The 23,160-nt window shown below is 43.6% G+C and overlaps 1 protein-coding gene across 6 annotated transcripts in view; it reads right to left on the bottom strand.

The window, feature by feature from the left end:
- LOC139748237 (synaptosomal-associated protein 25-like) overlaps window positions 1-22,861 on the bottom strand; it is an 84,980-nt gene extending 62,119 nt beyond the window's left edge. For 2 of the 6 annotated variants that reach the window (XM_071661107.1, XM_071661108.1), the window contains exon 1: window positions 22,747-22,861. Coding sequence is in view for 2 of the 6 variants with exons in the window: in XM_071661103.1 (XP_071517204.1) it covers window positions 16,362-17,594 (1,233 nt within the window). In the remaining 4 variants the exon portion in view is untranslated. Of the gene's footprint in view, window positions 1-16,067; window positions 17,603-22,746 lie in introns of those variants that run through there. The other 4 variants (XM_071661105.1, XM_071661106.1, XM_071661103.1 and 1 more) reach the window with 3 other exon arrangements.
- Between the last annotated feature and the right edge of the window lie 299 nt (window positions 22,862-23,160).

Raw genomic sequence — 23,160 nt, 5'->3', positions numbered from 1 at the left:
GCTGGGGGCCACGCTCGGCAACACCACACAACAACAGAATTTCAGCCCAGCATCATCGCTATCTACTTCCCCAACGGCTCAGCGACCAACCACATCCCATCCTCCCCCAGGCTACACACACACACGATCATCTCCCACAGATCACCGTAGGAGCAGCATGTCTGTCGACCTGAATGGCGTCGTTAACAGCGTAACACAATCTGCCGTCTGTTGCTCCATTAACCACTGCTGACGTCACCATGTCCACAGAGGGACCGCGGATAATATCACTTGTCTATTTTTAATCTATCAATATATGTTTATAATTCACTGTGCGCGTTTAAAATATATATATATATATATATATATATATATATATATATATATATATATATATATATATATATATATATATATATATATATATAATCAAAATTCCTTACATACGTTTAAGATTATTCATATCAAAACTAATAACATTTAAATTTCCTATGTTTAAAATTATCTACATTAAAACTTCTTATTTAAATTTCCTATGTTTAAAATTCTTATCTATCTTCAAATTTTTTAATATATCTAAAAGTCTTTACATAAGTTTAAAATTCCTGAAAGATATTTAAAAATCCTCGTATATTTTCAAATTCCTTTAATATTCAAAATTACGTTTTTACGAATTAATTCAACACGTCATAAAATCCTTTATAATACTCCTAAAATTCCTTATCATAATTAGAATTTAAAATGGATTTCCAAGTATTAACATAACTACCATTCTCGACCATCTACCACAGCAAGTAGACCTTACCCACTACACAAACCCAGCCACCCACCCACTGCAACTGACCCCCACAGCCCACTGAAACTGACCCCCACCGCCCACTGCAACTGACCCCCCACCGCCTACTGCAACTGACCCCCCACCGCCCACTGAAACTGACCACCACCGCCCACTGCAACTGACCCCAACAGCCCACTGAAGAACACACTTAAATCATCCCCATACCCTAAACACACTTAAATCACTACAACACTCCACACTTAACCATTCCTTCGCCTTAAACACACTTACCCTCCTTCAGTACTCACACTTAACGTGATCCACTTATCACCAATGCCAATCCATCACCAGCTATTCCGTACTTCCGGAAACAGATACTGAAAGACCAGTATGCAAATGAGATACGCAATCATGCAATAGCTGTTAAGTACCTGCCACACCCACTTACATAAGTACTCCCTGAAAAAGAAAAGGGTAATAGCTTCAGAAAACGGTATGCGAGCATTCCTTCTTTTGTTCACAAAAGGGGATTTTACGTTCCACTGTAAACCATCATTTACAACTCCACTGTAAAAAAATAAACAAATGTGTGTACGATCTCTCGTTAAGAAGAAAGTAAAAAAACCTTTGTTGACTTTTCCCCCCGTCGTAAAATATTTGGCGTAACGCGTCCACCCACGAAAATGTTACGGCGTAACGCGTGCGCACCCCCCCCCCCCCCACGACACGATCGCCGCCCCTGCGTCACGCAAACGAACGACTTTAGCCTCACGAACGATAAGCGCCCCCACACCCCCACAACTTCCTCCTCCCCACATTCATCACGCGACGCCGACGACGCCACCGGCCTTGCAAGCCATTCTCCACGAACGCGTTCGTGTACAATGATGACGACGAACAGCAGGAGTTAACTCACCTTAGCCTTGAAGCCTCCGGGAACTTGGGGAGGGGGAGGGGGAGAGGGAGGGGGAAATGTCGACCACCAATACAGCACAGCTTCGTCATCTGGCGCCCCTCTCAAACACCCCACCACCCAACCCGCCGCGGGCCCCATTGTGCGCCGCAGAGAGAGAGAGAGAGAGAGAGAGAGAGAGAGAGAGAGAGAGAGAGAGAGAGAGAGAGAGAGAGAGAGAGTATGGCGGACGAAGGGAAGGGAAGGGGGTGGGGGGTTTAAAGAATTCATCTCCCCTCGTCTTTAACGCCACCCCCTCCCCCCCCCCTCCCTCAGGGGTCAAGTCCAAGGTCACGCGAGAGGACGGAGATGGCAGGGGGGGGGGGGGGAAGATCTCTCCCCTCCCCGGAAGAGAGATAGATGTGGGAAGGAGAGAGAGAGAGAGAGAGATGACATCTACCAACCATCAATATAAACCCAAGTTATACAAGCGACAGACAATGTTATCTAACATGAATTTATGGGGAGGTTATCGCCAGCTGTTACCGTCAGCTGGGAGTTGTAGCTCTCCCACACACACATACAATCTCCCCCAATCCCACACATACACACACAATCTCCCCAATCCCACACATACATGATCTCCCCACAATCTCATACACAAATCGACCCACCACGCCCCCTTTCCCTAACACACCACGCCCCCTTCTGACACACCACGCCCCCTTTCCCTAACACACCACGCCCCCTTCTGACACACCACGCCCCCTTTCCCTAACACACCACGCCCCCTTCTGACACACCACGCCCCCTTCTGACACACCACGCCCCCTTTCCCTAACACACCACGCCCCCTTTCCCTAACACACCACGCCCCCTTCTGACACACCACGCCCCCTTCTGACACACCACGCCCCCTTCTGACACACCACGCCCCCTTTCCCTAACACACCACGCCCCCTTTCCCTAACACACCACGCCCCCTTCTGACACACCACGCCCCCTTTCCCTAACACACCACGCCCCCTTTCCCTAACACACCACGCCCCCTTTCCCTAACACACCACGCCCCCTTTCCCTAACACACCACGCCCCCTTCTGACACACCACGCCCCCTTTCCCTAACACACCACGCCCCCTTCTGACACACCACGCCCCCTTCTGACACACCACGCCCCCTTCTGACACACCACGCCCCCTTTCCCTAACACACCACGCCCCCTTTCCCTAACACACCACGCCCCCTTCTGACACACCACGCCCCCTTCTGACACACCACGCCCCCTTCTGACACACCACGCCCCCTTCTGACACACCACGCCCCCTTCTGACACACCACGCCCCCTTCTGACACACCACGCCCCCTTCTGACACACCACGCCCCCTTCTGACACACCACGCCCCCTTCTGACACACCACGCCCCCTTCTGACACACCACGCCCCCTTCTGACACACCACGCCCCCTTTCCCTAACACACCACGCCCCCTTCTGACACACCACGCCCCCTTTCCCTAACACACCACGCCCCCTTCTGACACACCACGCCCCCTTCTGACACACCACGCCCCCTTCTGACACACCACGCCCCCTTCTGACACACCACGCCCCCTTCTGACACACCACGCCCCCTTCTGACACACCACGCCCCCTTCTGACACACCACGCCCCCTTCTGACACACCACGCCCCCTTCTGACACACCACGCCCCCTTCTGACACACCACGCCCCCTTCTGACACACCACGCCCCCTTCTGACACACCACGCCCCCTTCTGACACACCACGCCCCCTTCTGACACACCACGCCCCCTTCTGACACACCACGCCCCCTTCTGACACACCACGCCCCCTTCTGACACACCACGCCCCCTTCTGACACACCACGCCCCCTTCTGACACACCACGCCCCCTTCTGACACACCACGCCCCCTTCTGACACACCACGCCCCCTTCTGACACACCACGCCCCCTTCTGACACACCACGCCCCCTTTCCCTAACACACCACGCCCCCTTCTGACACACCACGCCCCCTTTCCCTAACACACCACGCCCCCTTTCCCTAACACACCACGCCCCCTTTCCCTAACACACCACGCCCCCTTCTGACACACCACGCCCCCTTCTGACACACCACGCCCCCTTTCCCTAACACACCACGCCCCCTTCTGACACACCACGCCCCCTTTCCCTAACACACCACGCCCCCTTCTGACACACCACGCCCCCTTCTGACACACCACGCCCCCTTTCCCTAACACACCACGCCCCCTTTCCCTAACACACCACGCCCCCTTCTGACACACCACGCCCCCTTTCCCTAACACACCACGCCCCCTTCTGACACACCACGCCCCCTTCTGACACACCACGCCCCCTTCTGACACACCACGCCCCCTTCTGACACACCACGCCCCCTTTCCCTAACACACACACACGCCCGACCAGAGCCTACTGGTAATGGGGGACAGGGGGGGTGGGGGTAGGAAGGAAGGGGGGGGGGGGTCGAACCAACGAACTCGAGAGCGGGCGGACGGGCGGGCGAGGGAGCGGCCACAACCACCAACAACAGCCTTAGGGGTGAGAACGTCGATAATCTGGAGCGGCGCTCCGCCCATCCCGCCCCCGCACGACGCTACTACCTCTCCACGAGTGAAGGGATACTTGTGTGTGTGTGTGTGTGTGTGTGTGTTCTAATCCTCATGCTGAGCTGTTCTAGTCTCCATCCACCCTGGTTTAAGGTATTAACTACATATCCTATATATTCCTATGGGTCCACGGGGAAAATGAAACACGAAAAGTTCCCAAGTGCACTTTCGTGTAATAATCACATCATCAGGGGAGACACAAGAGAGAAATATAAGTCAGTTGATATACATCAAAGAGACGAAGCTAGGACGCCTATATATACATAATCCTTTCCAAGCCACTGGGATTTCGCATTACTTCACAAGAATCTCTCTCTCTCTCTCTCTCTCTCTCTCTCTCTCTCTCTCTCTCTCTCTCTCTCTCTCTCTCTCTCTCTCTCTCTAAGTCAAGCATTACAGTTTCCATGTAATGTGTTTAACTCAATACATCCTCACCAGGTATTCCTATATGCTACTAAATCACGGGTTTTACCTTATGGAACTATCCACTCAAGAATACAAATCTATTTATCTCTCTCTAACCAACAGGATTACGTCATTAATCTAATAACTTGACCAACTGTACCCTCAAGGGTTAAGGTGTCTAATCACTGGAGTACAGACATTAATCTCCCTCCCTCTGCACACGAATTAGGGTCATTGTCCCGTAACCCCGTTCTATCAACTGTACCCCACCTCAAACTGAAGCCAACACAAGTATACCAAAATTCCCACAATGAAAGGACCAAAAAAACACTACATTTAAACCCTGGCAGCTCTCAAAGCATAGTCATACGAAATAAAAGAATCAAATTTCAGTAATAAACAATTATCGTTTCAGTTATACGCACTAAAACAATGCCAATAAACCAGTAAATAACTACGATAAATAATTGAACGGTGGACCATCATATCAAACCCATGCCAATACAATAACCATATCTAAGAAATTCCCAGTCACCCATTACCTAAACCAGAATAAAAACTGGCATAATCCAATTACTTAAACCCTAATTACTCAATGAACATTGGGGAAAGAAAGGGCGAATAATTCCCAAGTACGTGGAGAAGAAAGGAGCCCCAATAACCAACTTATCAATAATGATGCAAGACGAGGGGGCCCACATCTGCATCCCGCGTACTTAGATGAAGACCAAGGTAAATGTCCTCTTATCAGCGCCAAGATTTTTTATTTAAACTCGTAAAAAAAATTTCAATTTGGTGGTTAGCTTTAGGTTGAATCTGGTGGTACAATTTACTAAAAGATTTTAAGTTAGGTGGTCCAGTTTACTTAAAAACATTTAAGTAAGGCAGTCAGCTTTAAGTGTGGAGGTCCAGTTTGTTAAGTTTGGTTAAAACGTCCTTTAACTTAAGATTGCTATCTTGGCGGGGTTAAGAAGCTGTTTCTTGTTAAAGTCAAGACGCTGCTAGATTAAGTTAGGACACAAGGTGAAGTTAGATCAAAGATTCTGCTAAGGCTAAGTTAAACTAGAAAGTAAGGTTAGGTTAGATTAAGCGTGGTTAAGTTTAGGATAAATCTGAGTGCTTAACATTTAGGCTAGTTCTGATGTAGGATGAAAATGATGTTCCCCAAACCTGAGCAAGCTTGGCTTCTTCCTTCTCCTATTATGCATTAAAACTCTCACCCAGTCATCATCACTGGAGCCCAGAACATCCCACTCATGTCTGATACAATTATTCATACAATTAGGCAAGCATTTAATCTTATATAGACAATCTAAAAAATACGTTAAACTCTAACCTTTTCTTTCCGCACAAATAAGCACAACATAAATATCAAATGCCTCAATGTCATTCAAACATACGGACGCATCTGGTGAAAGTTGGCTACATTTTATCTTAAACTGCGATGAAATATTGGTCATTTTTCTTCACACGTTCGTAGAGAAAAAACTACACAATTTACCATATTGTAATATATATGAATTTAGCTATAAATTGCGTAGGAAGGTGCGCCAGGAACACAAGAATGTGAATTTACATTTCATCGAGTTTACATGTGAAAAAAACTGTGAAAGTGTGCATGCATGGTAAATGTAGGGCTGTGATCCTGTGTTAAAACATGCATGACATGTGCCGGCAGCTTTAAACCACCAAGAGCGAGCATGTTCTATTGTGGTATGGGGTTGGTGTTGTCTGTATGCATGTTTTCGTGTCTGTCTGTATTTTGTGTAAGCATCTATTACGTATGTACAGAGTGTAAGGACCTGTGTGTGTGTGTGTGTGTGTGTGTGTGTGTGTGTATGTTATGGGACGTGAAGGCCTGCAAGTGACATTACATAATCAGTAACGGGAGGTGGATCGGGAGGTGGGATGGGTTGGCCTCCCAGCGACGGGCAGTCTGCCTCGTGAGACATGACTGCCAGAGCCCGCCAAGTTACCACGCTACTGGCGCCACCGCCGCGCGCGCCACCTACCGCAGACCAGCAACCATCTCCCCCCCCGCGCAATCCCCCCCACCACCACCCACCACTGACACACATCAAGTGCGTACCTCCAGCAAGACCAGACGAGTAAACAAATCGGGTATGTTGAGCCCCAGACGGACTGCAACTCAATAACCCCGGCAAAACATAGATGGGGCCTTGCCAAATCATCCTACACGTTCGCTGACACAAATGGTCGCTGGCGCCAGGGACGCTAACATTCTCGGAGGCCGAAAGACAGACACCACCACCAGGAAGCAATGCAGGCAAGAGGATGACATTCAAGCATGAATACATTGCACTCGGTTGCCTTACGATTCTGCCCAAAAGATAGACAAAATCTTTAAAAATCGCGAGAGCCAGACGGACGGCACCGCAAGATGTATACCCTCAGCTAATCTGTCTGCTTCACATGCTAATTTCTAGTTACTCTAACTCGCTCACTTATCTATATCATCCGGTCACTGTACGTCTACATATAACAGAATTTCTTCTGTTCTTGACCAATACGTTCTACTTCAGATACACTGATTATCATTCGTGCCGCCACAACATACGTCCCAGGACACATCCGCCCACCAGGCGATAACATGGCTGACGTCACGGTCAAATTTCGTAACAGTCTGCAAGAAATATGTCTTCCAAAACCTTCATATTGTATTTCCGACGCACACTGTCTTCTATATATATATATATATATATATATATATATATATATATATATATATATATATATATATATATATATTCTGAAATCCTCGAATGTGATAGTGTGAACTTTAAGCACGACGACTGATAACGACAGTACGACCCTTGAAAACCTCGGTACGACCCTAGAGCACGACTATACGACCTGGACACGACGGTGCGACCCTTAAAAACATCGGTACGACCCTAGAGCACGACGGTACGACCCTAGGGCACGATGGCCCGGCTTTTAAAACCGACCGTAGGGCAGTCGTCAAGTAACCACAGCCACGGCGTTACACACCACACAAGGGTGGTCGTGCCTCGAGCTTGCGAAGGGGTCGTGTGCTGAGAGAGAGCGGGGGGCGACCTAACACTTACTACGCACTAGAACGACCTGGGGAGGAGAGAGAGAGAGAGAGAGAGAGAGAGAGAGAGAGAGAGAGAGAGAGAGAGAGAGAGAGAGAATCGTCACCTTCAAACTAGCCCGGCAACTTGGTAAAACCGTGTATAAATGATGTTCCTCAAGGTCAGAAGGTCAGGCGGCGACCAACACACCCGCACTCTGACCCCGACCTATGGAAAGGTCAAGTGTCTTGAGTGGGGGGGAGGGGAGGGGGAAACTGTATTGTTCTACGTAACCAGCGGAGAGGGAAAATAAACATGGCGCCGAGGTAACCAAGTAGGGGGGGGGGAGGGGTGGAAAATACGACCTCAAATCACCACTATGGGGGAAGGGGGTAGGGGTGAACTCTGCACCCCCCCACCCCAACAACCCACCCCCATGGGCAATACGCGGGGGGAAAAAAATTTTGGTCTCGTCAACAACCGGAGGAAAATTTTGGCTCCACGGGGGCACCAGCAAAGGAGGAGGGAGGGAAAACTCTGCCCTTCTCACCTACACGAGGAAAGTTTTGACCCCCCCCCCCCCGCGAGCGGGCGGTGCCACCAACACCCAGGGGGGGGGGGGGGAAACTTTGATCCCACCACCAACACGGGGGAGGAAAACTTTGATCCCATCACCAACACGGGGGAGGAAAACTTTGATCTCGTCACCAACACGCAGGAGGAGGGGGGAGATACTTTGATCTCGTCACCAACACGCAGGAGGAGGGGGGAGATACTTTGATCTCGTCACCAACAAAAGGTGGGAAAAAATTGAGGAGCGGGGAAATATCTGTGGCTTTCAGATCAGCCGAGGAGGAGGAGGAGCCGTCTCTTGGGATCAATAACAAGTGGAAACCCACCCTACGTGGAGGGGGAAGACAGTGTTACGACGCTATATGGGCGAGTTCCCAGTCTCTGCCACAGGCGGAGAGGACCGTCAAAGCCCTCGCTCCCAGCACCACACCTACAGTCTTGTGTGTCACCGGCAGATAAATAATACAATGAGATCCATCACACTTATCAATTATCATCCGTTATCAATCACACTTATCAATTATCATCTGTCATTCTTCAGTAAAAGTTGCCTTTAAACGACCCGAATGCCTTCTTCACTCCCTTGAGCACGACAAATACTTTCGTCCCTTGTGCACGACGGTACGACCCTTGTGCACGACGGTGCGACCCTTGTGCACGACGGTACGACCCACGAACACGACAGTAACGGCCCTTTACACTAAACCAATACACCGGGCTGGCCAATGTCACAACACAATTTCCATCCACACTACGAACAGCATCCCTTAAGAAAAATCTGTACCCCAACCCCCCTTTTCCGTCTTCAGTCCCCCAAACCTTTATCCCATCTTCTTCATCACATGTACTTTACAGTTTACCTCACACACACACCACATACTCATCACCTACGTTTAAATAAAACCAATACAGCGAGGAGAGGGTAGGGTGACTTAAAACTAAACGCCAATAATGAGCCTTTCTATGCAACACTATCAGCAAACGCGGAGGGGAAAGAAAAAAAAAGGACAAAACATTTTCTTTAACCCCTCCCGCGTTCGTGTTAGAAAACGCACCACCCACAAACCAAGACTTCCTTTCGGATGAGAATGGCGTGTTCAGAGCTCACATCAACTCAACCTATGTATCTGACGGTACCAGTTTCTCTCTATCTATCTCAAATGCCTCGCTTTTCCCCCCCCCCCCAACACACACACAAAATAAAACAAGTGAAATACTAGGTAAGGGACCTGCAGGACGAGGTAGGGTGGTGACCCTGGTCATGGCGATAAGGGGCGGGTCATGTGAAACGATCAAGGGATTGCTGCCGATGACAATGAAACGAGGAGAGGGAGATGAAAATGAAGAGGGGGAAAGAAAACGGAAACTAGGGTGATTAAATATATATATACCCTAAATACCACAACATAGAAGCCAGGTCCTTAATGCAAAGTGGAATAAGGACCTGAAAAAACACTCGTTAAAGTAAAGAAAGAAGATAAAATATACGAGTTTTTGAAGTGCCTGGTACAACTTGCCTCTCTCACATACGGGTGGAGTTGTAGCCGTGATGGACGTGGATGAGAGAGGGAGGGAGGGGTAGAGGGGTTGTAATACAAGGTGGCGGGTCACACATACTCATGTGACGCAGCCAGGGGTCTGCTGGCTGGCTAGGAGGGTCGAATGCCTGGCGTACTGTACACGATGATGGAGCACTGAACGCACAAACAAGCACATGAACGCACAAGCAAGCACTGAACGCACTTGCAAATGCGAAAGAAAATCATATAGCCTCCAGTACGACTACACGCAAGTGGAACCTTTAAACACAACAACAACAACAACAACTACAACATACGAATGAAAAGTTGGAGAGAGAGAGAGAGAGAGAGAGAGAGAGAGAGAGAGAGAGAGAGTGGAGGGGTAGGGTTTGGCGCAAATACGGGAAAGGGGAGGGAGGGAGAGAGTGAGTGAGTGAGGGAGGGAGGGAGACGCTGGCGCCAGACATAAATTAACGATCTGAAAGGAGGAGTCGACTGCCCCCCCCCCCCCCACCCCAGGCCTGACTGACTGACTGACTGACACGGCCAAAATCCGACCCTACCTCCCTCCCTCCCTACAACCTCTCCGGCGGTCGGTTGGTCCCACTACCTCCCACCTCCTCTTCCTCCTCCCTCACAGAGAACCACCTTAACATACAATCGCTCAGACACGGGCGGGAGGGCAACCGGAGATGCAGTGACGAGGATGAAACTGAAATATCTGACTAAATCTTTAAGAGTAAAACGAGTTATAATGACCCTCGATAAGGAGTGGATATATAAAAATAAAAACCGGGAAATCTGGTTCACAACTTACTGAAAGGGGAAGGGGAAACAGCCAGCCTTCCTTCCTTTCTAGTAATTAATTACAATCCATTTTTTCTAACATAACTCAGAAAGAAGGGGGCCCGCATCAGTTTCAAACAGCCATAACATTGAGAAATAACTTCTTAAATAATCAAGACATGTTCTTATCCGCGGGTCTTTAGTCACCCCTGAGTCTCATTCATCTGTTTTCTCTTACGTGTACCAACGTAAGAGAAAATGGGAGAGGGATGACACCGATGTAGCATAAACGTAGCAATGAAACAGAAAGTGGGAGAGGGATGATACCCAATGTAATATAAAGTAGGTGAAAAAATGGGAGGGGAAGGACCCAACGTAATAGAAAATGAGATGTAACAGTTAAGTAAATGGTTATGGGAAGGAAGCACCGTGGTAGAGTATGGGAGAGGGTTATACGAAACACCAGATGTAACACAGGTTCAGCTCACGGAAAAGGGGTTGGCCCAGCGCCAACTGCCAATAGTGGAACTTAATAGCCTATCCTGCGCCGGGTACTAGTAAGCAAGAGAGAGAGAGAGAGAGAGAGAGAGAGAGAGAGAGAGAGAGAGAGAGAGAGAGAGAGAGAGAGGAAAAGGACAATGAAAGGTATCAAAACATACGACGACTGTATACAGTGAGACTGGGCTTTAGCATCCTGCATCACTCTGTAATCCAAAGTTAACCATGACCAACTGGCGATTCCCTATCAACAACTGAATACCCACATAAAACTAAACCTTACGCGCACATATACTAACGACCATTCACGACGCACTCAACGAACCCGTAGATAGATATATATGCACACAACCACCATCGCACACGAGAAGAAAAAAATAAAATACGATCGACCATTCAATTAGGTTTAATCCCAACTCTAGCCTGGTAACATGGTAAAATAACCGTGTTCCTATTTGGACAATGCCCCAGCACCAGCATTCCTAGTGGCGTTGAATTGATAAAGTAATATATATACGCCCAAGTGCACACACACAATTTAAGACCCTATTCGCTTCCCGGAGGCTGTGTCAACACATCTCCCTTGGTCAAACATGTCAACAGTTTGCCCACCAGATAATAACGTATCAAAGGCCTTAAAGAGAAGAGAAAAGAGTCAGGCAAGCGCTCCGGAAACAGGAACGAGACTTGATGGTTACTTAGGCTCCAGGAAAACAATGTAGGGCACCGACAAATCATTAACCTAGACCACAAGCTGCAACAATCTATCCCTCCTCTCCCCATACACCAGACTTCTCCCCACTACTTTCCTTCCCTCCCCGCCCACCTCGGCCGAACTATCAACACAAGAACAAGGCAACAATGGGATATTACTTCTACAGTAATCAAATCTTCACCCCAATCCCTCGACTACGCCATTCATCTTCACCAACTCGCAACCCAACCCCCCCCCTCAAAAAAAAATCCCTCGCCAGGCAAAAATTTTCCGACGGGATCAAGAATCAATCCTACTACACTCGGGTCCTACAAGACCAGACCGTGTCTGGCTGGCCTTTTAAAGGGCGCGCCCAACCTTCATGAGAACAGTCTGGCCTTTATATAAGTATGTTACACTACTCAATTGGGTGAGTCACATCTCAACTGGGGCTGGACCGTGTGTGTGTGTGTGTGTGTGTGTGTGTGTGTGTGTGCTTTCCCGCCAGCTATGTTCAACATTCCAGCCACGTCAACAATCAAGGAGATATAATAATTCCCCACCACCGCCAGTCTGACACCATCGCCTGCCCGCAACTCAACACACTGACGCTCATAAATGCACTAACAAGATCCATTATTGACAATGAACTAGCAAAGACGTACATGACGTACTACATACACAAACGCACATAATTTCAACATAATATCGTTAAAAAAAATACACGATACGACGATATCTAATCATATAATAAAGTATAATCCTCGTAAGAACTGGATTATAAATAAATGGAAAAAAAAAGGAAAGAAAACAGTTGCCCGTCTATAAGGCCCAAGATTCCAGAGGCTCCGGTAGGACGAGCGACCATCGTGCCAGCAGCTCCCCCCGGAGATAACTCATCCGGCCGATTCCGCAAAAGACCTCCCTCCCCCACCCTCTTCTCTCATCCCCCCACCACCCCACACGACAAAGGGAAGTCCTTGATGTGATGAAAAACAAAACGTGAGACGTTCCTACACTTCCCCAGGCTCCCGTTCCTCACAATAACCCATGGTGTAGTGTGCGTCTGGCAGATATATTCCTACCTGGGGTTGGAGGTGTGTGTGTGTGTGTGTGTGTGTGTGTGTGTGTGTGTGTCAAGAGTATAGACCCGAATATACTCTAAGAGGATTTTACCCTGAGCTTAATATCCACGAACGGTTATATTCCTTACCTATGCATGGTTACTCCTACGTTGAAAAGGAACTACTAAATAAATAAACTATAGATTTAACGTATGATCAAAAAGTCTTAATTCTAATGGGGACACGACTCATTTCGTATTCCTGCATCACAAGTCAACAATGGCGTCCATAGCAATTTGGTTTTTTCTCCTACTTCGTGCTTTGAATCATCGGCGTCACGAGTGAATTACGACCTTGAAACCTTTTCTTAACAATGAGGGATGCTTCCAACCCTTCTTATATCCCGAACACACATCCTTCACTCACCCTTTCCACGTCCTCCATAAACATAATTGACGTCTACGGTTCCAAAACCATCTAAGCTTTAAGGAAACAATGATCCCATATTCTTTCTATATCTACACACACACACACACACACACATATATATATATATATATATATATATATATATATATATATATATATATATATATATATATATATCATACACGCTACGAACCCATCTATTACAGACAGCACAATTGGCTGAGCCAGCTGCCCTGTCTGGGTCTTGAACACTCGGCCGTGAGTTTCACTGATGGCGAAATGCGCCACAAAAAGAGAATGTATGATCATTCATCCTGGGTTTACACAATCCCATATCCTGGGTATACATAATAATATATCCTGGGTATACACAATCATATATTCTGGGTATACACAAGCAGAGCGCCGTATGATAGAGATAACGCCCCTACGAAGTCCAAACAGAATAAGGAACCCTTATGAAACCCCAGAAGCAAACAGCCTTCATTACTTGAAAAACTTTTTGAAATATCATGGGAGAAGCAATAAAGACTCTTAATGGGGAAAAATGACTTTCAAGGGAGCCATCGCTGGCTGAAAAAAAAAATATGGGAAGCAATGAAAACTTTTCAAAAGGGAGGGATTGTGGCGTTCCTTCCTAGAGTAAGGAGAGAGTTCTCTCAAAAACTAAGATAAAAAAACAGCTTCTTAAAGATTAATCAAGTATGACGCTCATCCCACACCGAGAAACCTGAGATGAAGGGTTAAGAAATGTATACAGCCGCAAAACACACTCCATCTTTCCACAAGAATCAGCGGAAAGTTCTACAAGAGAGCAAAGGCAGTATTTTCTATTTTCGCACGGAGGGTAAAGAGTTCGTACACTCTTTTCTATCACTACTCGTCTCCAAAGCCTGGTGGACTACCAGTAAAGTACCTGCGTTAAACACACAAAAATAATGCTAATTCTAAGACAGTTTATTCTAAACGGAGAAAAACGTCAAACCGGAGAGGGGGGGAAAAAAGTCTGTACAAACAGGAAATAAAATTCTATGCCGAAAAAACGTACAGTCACGAAAAACAGCTGAAATGCACAATATGTAATACAAAGGAATTTATAACCAAAAATTATATAGAAATGCACCGAAAAAGTTTATAAGACCACAAAATTAAGTTTAAAAGGACAAAGTAAAAAGTTTATACGTGTAAACAAGGATAAAGTTTTACAGACAGGAAGGAAAAGATTATAGACAATAATATGGCCTGAGACAGGAGAAGATGGCTTAACAGATACGATATACAGACAGACTTAAACAGGGGCAGGACGAGACTAAACAGACACGGGAGATAGGGGTAAAGGGGACATTACAAGGGTAAACTAGGTCGGCAAGAAAAAAAACAGGGTCACACAAGGACTAAAAGCTGGGCTCAACAAGGACATTAATCAAACTGGTCTAAACACGTACGGAAAACAGGCTGTCACCAGAGTAAAGCTGCTAACAGCAAGTACGGGAGAAAGCCGAAAGCGGATGAACGAGAGAAAAACGAACGAAAATCAGACGAAAATACATGTACGGGAAAGCTTTATCCCTAGGTCATCCGACATACGAGACACATCCACCGACGCATAATCACGAAATTAAACTAATGTAAATCAGACACACACAACAAGCAAAAACCATTACCAATTTATCTCAGGACTGGTGGGTCAATAAGAGGCTGGATATGCTGAAGGGAAGTCAAATACTTTCGCTCAGAGTCGATGTAATACCATGGGAACGAAAACGAACGTCTGCGGTAAGGACACACACCACCAAAGTGGGTGGAGATGTCAAGTGGTGTTGTGCGAGGAGGCCAGATGTTGCCTCGTGCGCCGCTCTTAAGTCGCACCCAAACGGTGGCAGCATTCCTGCTGGCTCAGTGCCACACCTACTTCCTTCCTTTCAGTAATATACACGCACGAAGGAAGCTTCAATGTCGTCGGGGGTCATCAAATCCCATAACTCATAGCGACTATTACGGGCTCTAGCTTAACCATTGCCCTCTAACGTCAGGTAGCCAATGAATCCACTATCATTCATAATGTGCACTGCTCATACTTAAAAACCCATCAATTACAAAACCAATAAAGCCTGTCTTTCATAAAAAGAACCGCAATACTTCACAAGGTTTCACCAGTTTGGCGGCTATTATCTTCCATTAAAAGATACACATAAATGACCCACTTGCCATTCAAAATTATGAATTCAACCAAATGAAAGTCCTCTAAAAATTTAATCTTTCTTAACACATCAATTAAAATGTCCATATTTCACGGTAGCTCACGAAGCCATCGTAACTGACAGAGCGCGTTGAACGACAGCAATATAAACTGCTACTTTTTCTTGTGAACGTTTTCCAAGCCTATGTAATATATATATATATATATATATATATATATATATATATATATATATATATATATATATATATATACAGCTGCCCTATGCATGAACATTCAAAAGCCTAGCTAGGGCTCGAACAAAGACCCATGCTTTTTCTTGGTAGTAAGCTACCCAATAAGCAATTCATTACTATGCCTCAAATGCTGACATCAAACTTTTGCAACACTACAATTGCGATGTCTTGAACACCTTTTCAAAAACCACTTCACACAATGCACAAACACACATCTGGCATCAGTTCTCGAATGTAACTGCTTGTCTCTTCACATCAAATCACGGAACAACGAGATTAGACTGGTTTCATTTTCAAAGACACTATTGGTAAATGTTCTTGGCTTCTTTTATTAACCTCGTATGGAACAATATCACAATCATATGCACAGTAACAGACATATACAAATGAGTAAAAGCATAACCCTATACAAAATCATATATCACTGAAGAATAAATATATATATATATATATATATATATATATATATATATATATATATATATATATATATATATATAAAGCACAATTATAAACACAAAGCAAGTCTACAGAATATTTTTGCCAGGAACATGCCAGGAATTTGTCTTAGACATCTAAAATTCTCAAAAACATTCATACATTCTAATTCTCACTCAAACCCACTTTCTGTTTCACTTCTTCCCATGTTCTGGCAGCAATTGATTTTGCCCTGTCAGCACCCTGATCTAGTAACTGATTAAGATGTCCACTCTCCTTTAAAAGCTGTTCTATTCTCTGTCTAATTGGGCTGAAGTGGTCTATGACAACATCAGCAACTAACAGCTTGTACTGTGCAGTGGTCATGTTCTCACAGTCGGTACGGATGTCATCAAAGCTCTTTCCAGTTATTGAACTATGTATGGCTATCAGGTTTGATACTCCTGGTCGATTTTCTGCATCGTAATATACTGCAGAGGTGAAATCAGTTACAGCCTTCTTAAATTTTTCTCGTATACAATCTGGAGAGTCTGTGAGATTTATTCTACTCTTGGGATCCATCTCTGACTTCGACATTTTCCTGGCAGGCTGCCTAAGGCTTCTCACTCTTGCTGTTGTGTCATCATAAACCAATGAGCGAGGCAAAGTGAAGGTGTGACCAAATTTGTTGTTGAAGACCCGTGCTAGGTGAGCTGCCAACTGAATGTGTTGACGTTGGTCATCTCCCACAGGTACATGAGTGGCTCGGTAAAGTAATATGTCAGCTGCCTGGAGTACTGGATATACATACAGACCCAGGGGAATCTCTTTTAGCATGGAAGACTTTTCCTTGTACTGTGGAAGATGATTCAGCCTAGCCATCGTTGTTATGCAGCCAAGAACCCAATTGAACTGAGCATGTTCCGATACTCTGGACTGTTGGAAAAGAATGGCCTGGTTTGGATCAATGCCGCATGCGATGAGTGAAGCTGCCATCATAATAATGTTCGAATGAAGAGTCTTTGGGTCTTGAGGTAAAGTTATAGAGTGAAGATCTACTATAGAATAGATGACATCTTCACCACTTTCCTGTAACTCTATCCATCTTCTCACAGCTCCAAAATAGTTGCCAAGGTGTATGGTACCTGTTGGCTGAATTCCAGAGAATATAGTTTTCCTTGCAGCTCGTGTCTCACATCCACATCTCACAACACTACTGGTATGAAATTTATTATTTCCTATATGAAAGGCTTTCACTCCATGTATATGTTTCTTCCATGCTGGTTGAATGTGTGGAGGCCAGGGCATAGCACTGGAGGATATTGGCAGAGGCAATAGTGGGTCTAGGCAGATGTGCCCACCTTTCCTCATCTGAGCGTCCAGCAACATCAGTGATCTTCTCCGGGGCAACATCCTCATCCTCCCTGCTGGAGACACGATGTACCAACTTAGCACTCACCATTTCACTATACTTGTGTTAGTAGTCTTGCCACCAGTTCAGTTAACGTACCAGCATTATGGGCATAAAAATAAGTCAGTAACTTTAATTTTGTTCCACTATGGTTCAAATGTTCACTAAAATCACCCATTGCCATATCACAATATGCCTAATTCATAAAAAAAAAAAATTCTGACTTTAAATACACTGGATACATTCCTACATAATTTGAAACCACTCACTCATACCACCATTAACTCACACAAACACTACTTCAATCATAAAAAGGCTTAACAGCATTCAGAAGTCTTCCATACACATTCTTCAACGTTTCCCTTCCCACTCAATCTACACTCCTGCATTTCTATATATCTATGTTCACTTACTCTTCTCCACCCATCTTTGATATTTTCAACCTCACCCCCGTACTTAATGATATCTAAACTCTTCTAACGTCCAAACTTGAAGCATTAATGCCTGTAACTTTTACATCACCACCCCAAATCAGTTACCTAAAGTAACCTCTCCATTTCTCAAATTCTTCATTCTTTGTCTACCATCAATATTTCCTTTTTTCACAAAGAACCACTTAAGTGTGTCAAATACACCCTTACTTTTTAAAAACCTATTCATCTTTTTATTCCCCTCACATTTCTATCATCCCTTTTCTAGGATCATAATCCGTTGTCCCTTTATCATTACACAACAGGTATTTTACTTTTCTACTCAAATCATTTATCTACCATCACAATTATTTGAAAGATTCAGCTACTGCCTCCAAATCTGACAATTTTCACCATCTAATTTTCCTAAATACTTATTCTATGATACTGTTCCTATCTTTCCACTACCTTTCCATTCGGTCACACACATCTGTGGTGGCCTATATTACTGCAGCAATCAAGTGTCTCCACATCACCTCAACTTTACATTATATCATTAAACAGTATTGCAAAAGCAAGTTATCATCTTTACACTGTTACTGGAATGATGCACAAAAAAAATCACTAAGTGTACTTACATTTTGTCAAGACAAAAACTGCCACAATATCATATGCATGGGTTCAAGAACATCAACAAAAACTAAATAAAATAATTCATATCTATGTCTACAAATACCATACTACCTTTTCAGAATGAAGCATGTAAAATATTCATCGAATACTTTGACTGCCTGGGATACAACTAACAGAAACGCTTGAAACATGTACGGGTGTTTTTTCAACACAATGTTTTGACTATAAGATGCAAAACACTGCTCTGAAATCATGTGAAAAGAATGAGGGGTGCCTTGACAAGTTTTATGCAAGAGAAAGAACTGGAAAGAACTAAAACAAGAACAAGAGGCACTTGTATTGCCTATGTCCCACCAAATTATATAAAAAGAGAGAAAAATGCCATACAAGCTAAAATGCTTATACCTAATACACAATTTACAAACATGGCATATTCTTCATACCATCTCTTCTTAGTAATCATCTTGTTTCACTCCACATTTAAAAAATTCTTTAATCTATTCTGAGTTCCTCCATTCTTATTTTTCACAGATACAACACTTTTCTCAATATTCAAGCTGAGTTTGAAAGTTTGCTGAGAGCTGATGCTTTTCTAGGGCTCTTTTTAATATTTATGGGAAACCTGAAATAAGAAAATACACTGCATGACTTCTGTTTCAAGATGCAAGTTTATGCTTGCACACCTAAATTCTCTGGGTGAAGGGCAAAAATTCATGAGCAGTAGTCATATTCTGCATGCCTCTGAGATGTACACCATAAAGTTTTCCAAAAAAAACATAATGGCAAATGCAAGTGGAATCGTGATGTCAAAGCACCAGCTAGCAATTGAAACATTATCAAAGAAGGCTTTACAGATGCCACAATGTAACAAAGTCCCACCACTGAATCACTCACACAAAATGCAGTTTGCTATTCATGACTTGTCTAAATGCCTGTGTTGCCTGCACTGCTATATCAACGGATTCTTTCTAATTCCTCTGAATGGGGATTGTACTGGAATTATTTGCATTTGATAAAACAAATGCTCAGATTTTTGCCTACAACCAGTTTAGTTCCAATTACAGTTTGAAGAACTTTGTGGCTGTGATTAGTCTGAGAAACATAAGATAGTTTAATGAAGATAAATGGTCAATCCAATGTTAGCAGACCACAACCCATAGGACTGGTAATATCTACTGATTAAATAGCTATAATCATACTATTTTGCAAGATATCAAGCATGTTTAACATATACCACTGACAATGCCCCCTTACTATCCTGAAAAAACAAAACTATTCATTGTAAGTTTTTTAAACTGAAAACTTTACATTCCTCACAGTACCAGCACCATTAACAGTTATGCGAGTTTTTTTAATAGCCAAGGTCTACCATTCATTTCTATCTCAAGTCAGAAAATATCATCTCAGCCTATACATGGTGGCAAATAGCTACTGCACAAAAAAAACTTGCTCTTGTGCCAAAACACTACAGTCATGGGCAACAATACTACAGTGGGTCAGACCAGATAAAAAGTATCAAGTCAGAAAATTCAAAGAGGGTTTATGGTGAAAAGACTAGTTTCAGTAAAGGCAGATACTTCATATTCCTTACCAGTGTTTCTGTTAAAATATTTACCATCCAATGATCCATAAGTGAAAAATTGTACTTCAGAAACAAAATCAACCTCTTGAAAGGAATGGTTAATCTGTCCATCAATGTATTATGGTATTGGTACACAGAAGGCTGAACTTGAGCCAATCTAAAGAATATGAACTAAGAAGCAAGAAAGGAAAGAGATTTTTTTTTAATCTATCATAAGTTTTCCTCTTTAAGCAGGAGAGAATGAGGAAGAACTTTCCTTTGTTTAGAGGGCATCTACACCCAATAAAATACATGACAGGGGGGTACTTTCATAGCATTAGATAATTGACAATAATCATTCTAAAAAGTGTGAAATCAAGATACCACCTTAACTTGGATGTGCTCCAACCATATGGTAACAAAGTATTCAACTATCTCGGGGACTAATAGTTTCCTATGGTATTGTACCCATATCTGTGGGCACAAGCCTACAAATTAAATGGAAAATCATATATGCTGCTATGAGTAAAATGTGCTTGAAGCTACTAGAGTAGTGATACCTTCTGCTTTTATAAGATGATGGTTAAATAACATTTAGAGAATTCTATTTGTGAAAGGTTAAACTCTAATCCCATTTTTGTATATCAAAATACAAAAGACTCAATAAGTAAGTACAATAACTCCTGCCAGAAATCAGGAATATTGTTGCATCATGAGATTATATGACTACTATAGGGTCTTGGAAGAATATAGGTGATACAGTGAAGATACATACCACTGAGCTTGCTAGGAATAGGCATGTACTTTTTCTTAAAACAATACCAAAGACCAGATTCATGACAACTAATGGATGGAGATGACAAATCCCCCTGCTAATCAAGCATATATTGCCAATATGAACGAGAGAATTGTTAGCTGTAAATAAATTAATTAAACAGATGCACAGTCTCAAGTTGTCAACTCAAGACTTTGCATCTACTTTATCTAATCAAATGGTATTAAGATGATGAAGAACCTTTGTCCTCTCTTGAAGCAAGTCTGTGTGAAGTTTTTAAATGCTAAAAACTAACAAAGTCTTTAACCACAGTACATTTGTTGGAGACTTTACAGGGTAAATATCTTTAACAAGATGGCACATTTAGGCCAAGCAAATCAACAAATATCATGACACTAGAATCATCAAAGCTTGGCAGGGGCTATCATTCAGTGAAATGTATAAATACTGTAATGCAATTATGGCATTTCTCAGACAAAGAAAGTGACAACAGTGCACTTTGGTATACTTGCCACCACACAGTCTATGGGCCATCTCACTGTTCTACACTGTCAAGATGCTAACCTATTAAAATTAATCTGACATCTAACTGTACCTGAACTCTGTCATTCATCACTGGTCACAGGGACTGGCAAGGTTAGTTCCAGACTAAGAGAAAGGCAGTGGTCAGTGGACCACAGCTGAAACAATAAGGATGGCCTGTAGTTTCTCCATTAAAGCTTCCTAAGACTGTAATCTGTCAAAGCTAAAAATCATACCAAAGCTTTCTCGCTGCAACTGTCATCAGCTGTGAAAGAAGTAGGCAAGACTGTCACATGTGCACTGACATGCAGAGCATCCGTATGCTGCAACTAATTTACTTAAACAGAACAATGACCATTTCGCTATGGTCAGCACAACACTACTCCAACCACAGAAAACACTTTAAAGATTATTCATTAGGTTTCCTTGAGTTGCAACTCTGCTCCTGTGGTGGAATAGATAAGAGAAGACCTCTACTCCACTTCCAGCGATCACTTTCCAGAATGTTTACTTTAGGTTCCTTAAGATGCAAGGCTTTCTCTGACAGAAGAGATAAATATGACATGAAACAATGCAAACCCAAGAAACCTAACAGCTAACCTAGCTCAACATTCTTGAAAGGGACTGCTAAGGTACAACTTTCCAGACTATAACAATTCCATAGATATGATTTCTGCAGATTTCCAGAACATAAGTTAGCCTCCTGGATAAAGTAACATTCACAGGTTTTCCAGAATAACGAGACCAAATCTGAGGTGTTAGAACTGATGTGGTACTCATCAAAGTTACTCCCAAATCCTGCCAAAAGAAATTACTATTAAAATACTCGACACCTACATAAAGAAATACCGCGATTAAAAGTTTTAAGCGAGACTAAATTGTTAAATGTTACCTACACACACAAATACATATACTTAGAACACTAGACACTTCTATGCTGAAACACCAGACTTTAAACTCGGTTAAACCCTACATAAGAGATATTGGAACAATTTGAGCAACAAGACCTTATTATGGGAACAGAGAGAGGAACAGATTAATTCCCTATAGGAGCAACTTAGTTTGGCCTACTACAGGGAAACATGATATGAAGATCAATGTATGAATGGTCGTTGCCGCCCTCCCTATGGCCCCGACATGAGGGCAGATCATGTCAATGTACCACACGCCTTACAACTACATAATATACCAAACCATGGTACAGGTTGTATCTAATGATATCATATGAAACTAACACATATACTCTGACATATACTCACTGTTAGGTGTTAGGAAATAGAGAAGAAGAGGGATGCACACAAAGGCGCTCTGTTGTTATCGATCGTGCAACTTTCCTGTCTGGCAGACGACACACATCTGAACGGCAGACGTCAGTGGGTTCCAACAACACATTCTCTTATCATTAATACGAAATATTCATTCATAACTATTCTATTTTAGAGTACAATTTATTTTAATTGTCTTATTCGTTGAAATTTTATGATAGAATATACTTCATAAGTACTTTATTTATATCAAACACATATTTTACAGACTATAATATTTGGTATAAAATTTTATACCCTGATGAGTTAACTAAGACATAAATCTACGTATAAAGAGAAAATAAAAACCTATCAGAAGGTCATTTCATGAAATAAATATATACAATCTATTCATAGATGGCTTATGAG

Source organism: Panulirus ornatus, chromosome 73 (genome assembly GCF_036320965.1).
Source record: "Panulirus ornatus isolate Po-2019 chromosome 73, ASM3632096v1, whole genome shotgun sequence".
NCBI classification, from domain to species: Eukaryota; Metazoa; Arthropoda; class Malacostraca; order Decapoda; family Palinuridae; genus Panulirus; species Panulirus ornatus.
Note: the sequence above shows the minus strand (reverse complement) of the source record. Positions and strands in the feature narration are given on the sequence as shown.